Below are 10000 nucleotides of genomic sequence, written 5' to 3' on the forward strand. Positions count from 1 at the left end.
CCCCTCCCTTGACGACCACATTACTCATACTCTCATAACACATACAGTGGGGCAAAAAAGTATTTAGTCAGCCACCGATTGTGCAAGTTCCCCCACCTAAAATGATGACAGAGGTCAGTAATTTGCACCAGAGGTACACTTCAACTGTGAGAGACAGAATGTGAAAAAAAAATCCATGAATCCACATGGTAGGATTTGTAAAGAATTTATTCGTAAATCAGGGTGGAAAATAAGTATTTGGTCAATAACAAAAATACAACTCAATACTTTGTAACATAACCTTTGTTGGCAATAACAGAGGTCAAACGTTTACTATAGGTCTTTACCAGGTTTGCACACACAGTAGCTGGTATTTTGGCCCATTCCTCCATGCAGATCTTCTCGAGAGCAGTGATGTTTTGGGGCTGTCGCCGAGCAACACGGACTTTCAACTCCCGCCACAGATTTTCTATGGGGTTGAGGTCTGGAGACTGGCTAGGCCACTCCAGGACTTTCAAATGCTTCTTACGGAGCCACTCCTTTGTTGCCCGGGCGGTGTGTTTTGGATCATTGTCATGTTGGAAGACCCAGCCTCGTTTCATCTTCAAAGTTCTCACTGATGGAAGGAGGTTTTGGCTCAAAATCTCACGATACATGGCCCCATTCATTCTGTCCTTAACACGGATCAGTCGTCCTGTCCCCTTGGCAGAAAAACAGCCCCATAGCATGATGTTTCCACCCCCATGCTTCACAGTAGGTATGGTGTTCTTGGGATGCAACTCAGTATTCTTCTTCCTCCAAACACGACGAGTTGAGTTTATACCAAAAAGTTCTACTTTGGTTTCATCTGACCACATGACATTCTCCCAATCCTCTGCTGTATCATCCATGTGCTCTCTGGCAAACTTCAGACGGGCCTGGACATGCACTGGCTTCAGCAGCGGAACACGTCTGGCACTGCGGGATTTGATTCCCTGCCGTTGTAGTGTGTTACTGATGGTGACCTTTGTTACTTTGGTCCCAGCTCTCTGCAGGTCATTCACCAGGTCCCCCCGTGTGGTTCTGGGATCTTTGCTCACCGTTCTCATGATCATTTTGACCCCACGGGATGAGATCTTGCGTGGAGCCCCAGATCGAGGGAGATTATCAGTGGTCTTGTATGTCTTCCATTTTCTGATGATTGCTCCCACAGTTGATTTTTTCACACCAAGCTGCTTGCCTATTGTAGATTCACTCTTCCCAGTCTGGTGCAGGTCTACAATACTTTTCCTGGTGTCCTTCGAAAGCTCTTTGGTCTTGGCCATGGCGGAGTTTGGAGTCTGACTGTTTGAGGCTGTGGACAGGTGTCTTTTATACAGATGATGAGTTCAAACAGGTGCCATTCATACAGGTAACGAGTGGGGGACAGAAAAGCTTCTTACAGAAGACGTTACAGGTCTGTGAGAGCCAGAGATTTTCCTTGTTTGAGGTGACCAAATACTTATTTTCCACCCTGATTTACCAATAAATTCTTTACAAATCCTACCATGTGGATTCATGGATTTTTTTTCACATTCTGTCTCTCACAGTTGAAGTGTACCTCTGGTGCAAATTACTGACCTCTGTCATCATTTTAAGTGGGGGAACTTGCACAATCGGTGGCTGACTAAATACTTTTTTGCCCCACTGTATAGGGCGTTGGGGGTGGGCACGTCATACCGCGTCCAGAGGACGGTCTGTGTATTCAAACCCACCTCTGGCGCTGGTGCCCAGCCCTCAATTTTAAATGCATATACACACTGAGGGTTTTCGGGAGGAGCCGTGCTGCTCTCTGGCAGGGAGCACCATGCCGTCCTGTGTTTTAAATGCACTTGAGAACAGCACGCAGCAACACTACATATGAGCGGGCGGAGGGAGGTTTGGGGTCTTCACTCACCCCGGTTCTGTTAACCGTCAGACTGGGATGCGGGGCCTCCCTGCTACTGCAGATAAGGAGGTGGTCCGCTTTCCTCCACCCCAGAGAGAAGGGTTACACCTCCTGGGTCCAGGTACGGTTTGCCCCTCTGGGGGCGGGGTACCTGCACATGGAATATACGGTATGTTTGGGGAGTGCGACTGTGTGCACAGTGTCTGTTTGTGTCTGTCTACACGTTGGGTGAGTGCCGAGTGTTTGTTTGTGTATATGGGGTGGGAATGCACGTTTGTGTCCGCGTGCGCCTGTTCGTCTGTGTCTATATGTCAGGTTGGGTCTTAGACTCAACCTCTCTGGGAACATCTCAGGCCATCCAAAGTACGGAGGCTGATCTCCCCTCACCACACTCCCTGCCGGTGGCTGATGCCCTCAGATGTTGGTGTGTTGGTGGTCCTTGTCGACTGGGGCTGGGCGCTCATGTATGTATGTTTCTTCCCCCCTTTCTCACCGTCTCTTCTCCCCTCTCTTTCTTTCATTCTGTCTCCCAGTCATGTCTGTCCCGTTTGTAACAACTGAAAACAAAATAAAATAAATACATAATTATAATAAAGTTCAATCAAATGGACCAACATGGCAAGGCCATGATGATCCACTTGGTAAAGTAAATCCGCTCGGCCTTTCTTGGCCTTTCTTGGCCTTCAGACAACAATTCTGATGCTAAAGATCCAAACGGGACAGACAAAAAAGAAAAAAAGAAAAAAGAATGAACTCCACCTGATTATGGAGCCGCTGAACTCCGTGTGGGGTTCATGTCATCGTGGTTGTGTCTGTGTCCTGTTAATCGGACAACACTAAGCTTGTCAAGCATCGTGTTTGCACATGTGCATTTTTGATGAACCTCTGGACTTTGATGGGAGGCTGATGGAAGATTAGCGTGCAGCTAATCTGTCGCTAAGCTCTGCTTTCACTGCTCTGACATCAGTACGATCTGCACTTTGTGTGGAAACACAGCCAGCGTTAGCAGGTAAACAATCACTTTCATTTATCATGTGAACCACCTCAGCCAAATAATGAGCTAATTCATTTAGCACCTTAGTACTGAAAGCTTTAATTATGGGGGGGGGGGGGGGGGGGGGGTACTTTCATGTACTAATTTCATGACAGAAAGAAAGTGTGAAATCATTTGTCCCAGACGGGGCTCCGGCTTCTTTGTCTGTAAGTTCCTGTTAATCATCTCCACCACTGGGAATAAAAATCCCCCAAACTGCAGTCAAACTGTTTAACACCTGTGTGCTCATTTAAAAATCAGCACTTTGTGTTTGTTTTTTCTCTTTGAGCTCATTTTATGGAAGAAAAGAAAAGAAAAGAGCTTCATATGCTGCGCTGTGTGTGTAGTTAGCTGTGAGGCCCAGCAGGGGGCAGCAGGAGCTTCACTCTGCAGCTCCACTCTGTGTGTTTAAACAGTCAGACACAAAGTGAGGGCGCTGTGAAGGAGGAAAAACGGCCGACAGGTTCACCTGCTCAGGTGACACACGAGCGCCACCGCAGCACGCACAGGTGAGTTTGAGTGAACAAAATGTAACGACTCACTCTCTGTCGATGACCAGGCAGGTGACCGGCTCCGTGGCAACCACGTTGGCTGTTCTGACATCCTCCCTGTGGACCACACACACACACACACACACACACACACACACACACACGTTATGCTGAGGTAAAAGGCTGATTGCACAGCAGTGGCTCCGAGACTGCACCAGTGTAATGAAATATGAATGAAGTGCTGTTTTCCTGTACGAGCACTGCTTTCATTTCGACTCACAGATCCTTTAGAGGCATCTGTCATGGAGGAGACCTCGCTCTGCTCCCAGGTTTGTCGGACGGTGGGAATCGTGAGAGCGTGACACCTCAAGGCTCGAGGCTAACGAGGGGGAAACGGATGGATCGGTCATGCAGAGCAGACCCTGACAGACCGAGTAAGAAGCTTTTATCGCGGCTCGGGCTGCTTCATACTGCTGCTGGACTCCTGACTGCAGCTCACACTTTAACAGCCTTCCCTCACGTTCAGCAGCTGGAGGGGCTTCCCCCTGAACATCCATCAGGCCAGACAGCTTCATGTCCTGCTGCTCGCTGAGGTCAGTCGACCGGCAGGTGCTGGTGCTTCCTGATTGGTTCTGGGATGGCCGCCCGCTCCCTAACAGGGTTCAGGTCAAGAAGGAAAACACACCTGTTCTTGTTCATGTTTCACTTGAGCTTCAAGTTTGGTTCACGTGTTAATTTGGAAACAAACTCAGAAACCAAACCATTGTTTTCCTGCTCACTGAACATCTGAACACTTTCAGCTCACCTCCATCTTTAAACCTTCCCTTTCACTCATGTTGCTCTCCCTCTGACCTCTGACACTTGTCTCCACCCACTCCACCCTGCAGCACTTCTTTGACCCCTGGTACTTAAACCCATCCAGCTCCACCACCTCTCATCTGTCTTTTTCTGAATTTTTATGAAATTTGTTGCTTGTGGAATTTTGAATTATGTCTTTCAGGGTTCAGCGTGCAGCTCAAAGACGCTTCAACGCAAAGGGAATCAAACCGACGACCTCGGGCCACAAATACCCAACAGATGAGAAAGCTTGCACCTTTAATTCTTTTGATTTTAAAAAGGTGACGCTTGCGCTGTGTTGGGTTGGTCCACATGACGGAGCGATGCAGGTGAGTCCTCCGAGGTTGAACGTGGACTTTGGCCTGCGGTGAAGCTGCAGCGTGGCCTTCAGCCTCCTGCTGTCTGAATAAATGAGTCAGTGTGAGCTCCTTCCAGCTCTTTACAGAAAAGCTCTGAGACCGAGGCGCTCACACTGATACAGACACTCGCAGATGGGCCGGTGTGTGAACGGCGCTCCGCGGGGAAACAGAGAAACACTTCAAACCAATTAGCAGCAGCTGCGATGATGGCAGGAGGTTAGCAAAGCGCACACATGTTCCGACTTCACATGTGCGGACTCCGACACGCCTCATCTCGCTCCACCTCGAAGCTTCTGAGCCGCCAACGCCAGATTCTCCTCCAGGTGTTTTAGCTGAGATGAAATCTATTTGGACAGGACGTCCACATGCTGCAGCCGGTCCTCACAAAGATGGGAAACAAGCGTCCCATTAAAGTGCTCCCGGTGACCTCATTTCCTGTCAAACTCACTCAGAGACGGCGTTATGAGGAGCTGAAGTATGTCCACCCTGAATGACCTTTCACCTGTATACCTACAGGATGTGTGTGTGTGTGTGTGTGTGTGTGTGTGTGAAGGTGCAGCCCACAGAATCCTAAACATGTCGGTGACATCATCATCCTCCCTGCAGCGCCACCATCTGGACACTGATTCTGCTCCTTCCCACCTCCCATCTCACGTCACCCTCAGTCTAAAACCAAACGTTTTAGCCCCTCCCCCCTTTTCTGACTGGCTGCCCCTGACAAACAGAAGGTTTGATGAACTGTCAAAAACATTTTGTTTTGTCTGTGTGAGCTGACGTCTTTCAGGGCCGTCAGAGTGAACTGAGCCGCACCTTCTGTTCTTCAGAGCGAATTTTAAACCAGCCTAACGTAATAAAATAACATATTTGGGTCACGTGACCTTACCCCTGTAGTGCTCTCTCTCCAAACCAGTCTCCCTTGACGAGCTCCCTGAGGTGTACAGGCTGCTGGGTGGCTGAATCCCCCTGGGTCACATTCACCTGTGAGGATGTATTGGATGAGGATGAGCGGGCAGATCAGTCACTAGGAAACGAATGAGAGGAAGACGAAGAGGAGGATGGACTGACCTTCCCTTTGCTGATGATGAAGAAGGTGTCTCCTCGGGCTCCCTGTCTGATGATGTACTCTCCATCCGAATAATGAGTCTAAACCCAGAAGACAGCATCTGATTGGAGTATTTACAGGCCCACTCCCACAGAAGAAGACGAGGGGGCGGGTACAAACTCACCTCCTCCATGACATCCGCCAGTTTGCTGAGAGTTTCCTCAGGAAGACTCTGGAAGGTGGGAACGCTGCAGACACAGACAGGAATGATTCAAACTCAAAAGTTGGAGTTTGTTGTGAAAAGATAATAAATACGAGATGAATGGAGCCATGTTCCTCATCACGGAGTCTGTTTGTCTGACCAGAGGACCAATAATGCAACTCTGAGTAACCACTGTGTAGGGACGGTGAGTATTTGTGACATATACAAAAAGCACAGACTTTTAATCTTCAGCTGAGCTTCTGATCGCTCCGCTGATTCAAACAAACCGCTACAAAAATACTTAAAGTCTGTAAAACAGAAGAGCCGACGACAGCGAAGACGAGAATACGATCACGTTATGAGACTCTTTCTATTTCTCACTGATGTTATAGTATATATTTATATTATCACATTTATATTATTCATAATGTGAATATTATTACAACCTGAATTGTTCTGGTAAATACATCAACATATTTATTCCATTTTAGTTTTGAAATGTTCTCATTTATAATGAATGAATGTATTTCTCACAGGAAACTGGACTCTTGGTTGGTGTCCTTCCTTAAGACACATCTGTGGACAGCTGTGTTGAAGTTTACCTACATGTGCTTTACTTTCACCGACTAACAGACTAATAAATAATAAATACAATTAATAAACAAAATAAGCTTTGTAAGCCTGAGAAGGTTTCTGGGTTTACTTGTAAAACTTTTCCTAAACTCTGGCATTGTTGACTCTGTCATCGACTTTTAATGGCAGTTTCTCACCTCTTCAGGAAGTCCATGTACTCGGCGTGTTTGATGAGTCCGGTTCTCATCATGATGGTCTGGAAGCACTGCCGGTCGATGGCCCACAGCTTCACATGGGTCAGAGCTACAAAACACACATTTAGCATCATGAGCGCATCGACAGCTCCGCGTCACTTTGACTCAGTTAAAGGAAACATCCTGAAAGGATGCAGAGGGAAGGATCTGTGGCTGCTGTGGAAACACACACTCCAGTGTGTACAGCCAGTGATGGTGTGTGTGGTCTGAAAATGACACACACACATGTGATGAAAGTTTTGTGTCAAACACTCTGCACAGAAATTTCTTCATAAGAATTTTCTTCCAGAAATCCCTGAGGCAAAGTTGTTGCTTAGTAACATGAACCATTACAGCTGCTTAAAGTCCAGCTTGTTAACAGCAGCGTGCGCATTAACAGCAGCGTGCGCATTAACAGTGCCATACACATTAATAGCAGGTGGCTGTTAACAGTGGCGCGCTCATCTACAGTGAAGCGCACATTAGCAGTGGTGTGCTTGTTAACAGTGGCTTGTGCATTACCAGCGCTGTGCATGCTCATTTACAGCACCATGCTTGTTAACGGGAGCACGCTCATTAATAGCAGCGTGCTTGTTAGCAGCGGCGTGCTCATTAACAGCGGCGTGCTCGTTAACAGCGGCGTGCTCGTTAGCAGCAGCGTGCTCGTTAACAGCGGCGTGCTCGTTAACAGTGGCGTGCTCGTTAGCAGCGGCGTGCTCATTAACAGCGGTGTGCTCGTTAGCAGCAGCGTGCTCGTTAACAGTGGCGTGCTCGTTAACAGTGGCGTGCTCGTTAGCAGCGGCGTGCTCATTAACAGCGGTGTGCTCGTTAGCAGCAGTGTGCTCGTTAACAGTGGCGTGCTCGTTAACAGTGGCGTGCTCGTTAACAGCGGCGCGCTTCATTTGGTTAACAGATTTCAGCTCTTTAAAAGTCACATCTCTGACTCATGTTTTAACAGGAAGTCTTTGAGCTCATTAAACACAGTTTGTCTGCTCGTTACCAGCAGAGCGTTTCAGAGTGCATCTCACGTCCTCGACTCCAATTAGTCGTGATTCGATCCATTAATACTGAATATCTAATAGATCTAATGCAGCCTGAAGGAAGTGTTTGTGCCAGAGATGCTCGGTGCTGATAGTAAAAACGATTACACCTGGAGACGACGACAAACGGCTCATAAATGTGATGCCGTTTATTTTTCAGGGACTGCTGGATCAGATTGACTTATGCTCATTATAAAGGTTTACTCTGAGTTACAGAGAGCAGAGGACAATACCAGAGAGAGCACAGTCATTTCAAACAGACCAATCACTGTGTAGGACTGGGTCCTTTTTCTCTGGAGTCTCAAATCTGTGTGCTGACATCAAGATGACGCAGGTTTGATTCCCCAGACAGTCGTAATGTTGAGCCAATGAGAGGAGGACAGAAATGAGGCAGTAAGCGATACTCTGATATCAGAATTAAATCAAACTTCAGAAAGAGAGGAACCCGCTGGCTGTGATCAGTGTCTGAGCGAGGACCAGGAGCTGCCAGGTTTTACTACCTCTGGACACAGCTCACGCACCTGATCTGGTGTATTTGGTGCATTTGGTACGTGGTGGTGGGTCGGTATGAGTGTTCAGGTTCAGGTTACTTTAGGGGTCGTGGGAGCTCACGCTGTCAGTGTGGATCAGGACGCTTTCAACATGTAATCTGTTAGCCATCCCATAAACTCCAGCACTGATGCTGAGACTGAGGCGGTTGCCATGGGTACAAGTCATCCACCTGAAGTTGCTGGCAGTTACCGTGGCGATGCAGAGACTTGCTCAAACTTCCTTCAGTTTAATGAGCGGAGGTGTGAGGAAACACGAGCACACATGGATGGATTTTCTGTATACAGAAAAGTCTCACTCTTACTCCCACACTACTCCGCTCTGCTTTCCACCTTTAAATACTATCTTTCTGAGACTAACAGATAAATTATATATTTAAATAGTAAACATACAATCTTTGTTTCTGTAAGTTTGTAATTAATAGTCTAATCGTTTACATGGTTTCTGGAATTAAGAAGCTTTAGCTTTGTGGCTCCTGGACGCTCTGTTACCACAGTGACCTCACAGCAGCCATATTATTGGTCACATGATGTCATTAAAAATGCTCCAAAAGGCTCCAGCAGCACAAACACGGTCCAGAGGTCCAGTGCAGCCCAGCAGACAGCTAGCTGCTACAGCCACCTGTATCACCTGTCAATCAAAGAGGCCACGCCCCTTAAAAAGCAGACAGCTGAGTTAAAAAAAATCAGGTGTTATAAAGGATTAAATGATCCATAGAGACCAAACATTTTGTGCATCAGGCTGTAAACAGGTTTATTTTAACATGGGACTCCACTGACTCACTGCTGCCCCTGCTGGATGTCGGAGGAACTGCAGGTTGTGTTGCTTCAGCGCTGACTTCATGTTTCAGCTGCAGAACCTGTAACTCAGACTGATGATGACTCTGACCTGGTGCATTACACCACATTACCTTCTCTGTGGTGGTGTCTCAGTTGCTGTTTGGCCATTACTCTTTATTACTTTTTCCACTGCTTTATGACCTGCTGCCTGTTGCTATGGAGATACCAAGTGTTTCTGTAACCACGGAAACAACGGGAGACCCTCAGAGCGGCAGATACAACGGTCTGAGCAGAGTTTACAGTGCGAGTGTGATTCAGGGGGGCGGACGGACCGTTATTAACATCTATTTATAACTAACCAGAGTGAACATCAGAATCTCTACAGTGCGTGTGCTGTAAAGGTCAAAGGTCAGAGTTATTCATATTCAGAAGCATCTTCAGTCAGGTCAGAACCACAAACAGCAACAGAAACACTCTCAGGCTGTTTGTTCTCAAAGGGCCGGAGTCTCTGTGTGATTCCAGGGTGGTGTGATTCCAGGGTGGTGTGATTCCAGGGGCCCATGTGATTCCAGGGTGGTGTGATTCCAGGGGCCCGTGTGATTCCAGGGTGGTGTGATTCCAGGGGCCCGTGTGATTCCAGGGTGGTGTGATTCCAGGGGCCCATGTGATTCCAGGGTGGTGTGATTCCAGGGTGGTGTGATTCCAGGGGCCCATGTGATTCCAGGGTGGTGTGATTCCAGGGTGGTGTGATTCCAGGGGCCCGTGTGATTCCAGGGTGGTGTGATTCCAGGGGCTCGTGTGATTCCAGGGTGGTGTGATTCCAGGGTGGTGTGATTCCAGGGTGGTGTGATTCCAGGGGCCTGCTCTCTTGACACCTGACTGATTTACCTTACGTTTCTGACCCACCTGAGTCCGATAATAGGAAGCAGGCTCAACTACAACTCTGAGTTTGTTGACCCTGAGCTGAGGGAAGCTCA

The 10000-nt window shown here is 47.8% G+C and overlaps 1 protein-coding gene across 1 annotated transcript in view; it reads right to left on the reverse strand.

Moving 5' to 3' along the window:
* Positions 1 to 10000, reverse strand: part of LOC147324137 (cGMP-dependent protein kinase 1-like) — a 74720-nt gene that overhangs the window by 17802 nt on the left and 46918 nt on the right. Inside the window, exons 4-8 of the mRNA XM_086304649.1 lie at positions 6620 to 6725; positions 5832 to 5895; positions 5671 to 5748; positions 5489 to 5583; positions 3461 to 3526 (exon numbers count right to left, since the gene is read on the reverse strand). Coding sequence (XP_086160775.1) covers positions 3461 to 3526; positions 5489 to 5583; positions 5671 to 5748; positions 5832 to 5895; positions 6620 to 6725 — 409 coding nt within the window. The remainder of the gene's footprint in view (positions 1 to 3460; positions 3527 to 5488; positions 5584 to 5670; positions 5749 to 5831; positions 5896 to 6619; positions 6726 to 10000) is intronic.

The sequence above is a fragment of the Aulonocara sp. 'chitande type north' Nkhata Bay genome, linkage group LG8 (assembly GCF_057382095.1).
Source record: "Aulonocara sp. 'chitande type north' Nkhata Bay isolate Kocher_YH1m ecotype deep benthic linkage group LG8, A_spYH_male_GT1.1, whole genome shotgun sequence".
Lineage (NCBI taxonomy): Eukaryota > Metazoa > Chordata > Actinopteri > Cichliformes > Cichlidae > Aulonocara > Aulonocara sp. 'chitande type north' Nkhata Bay.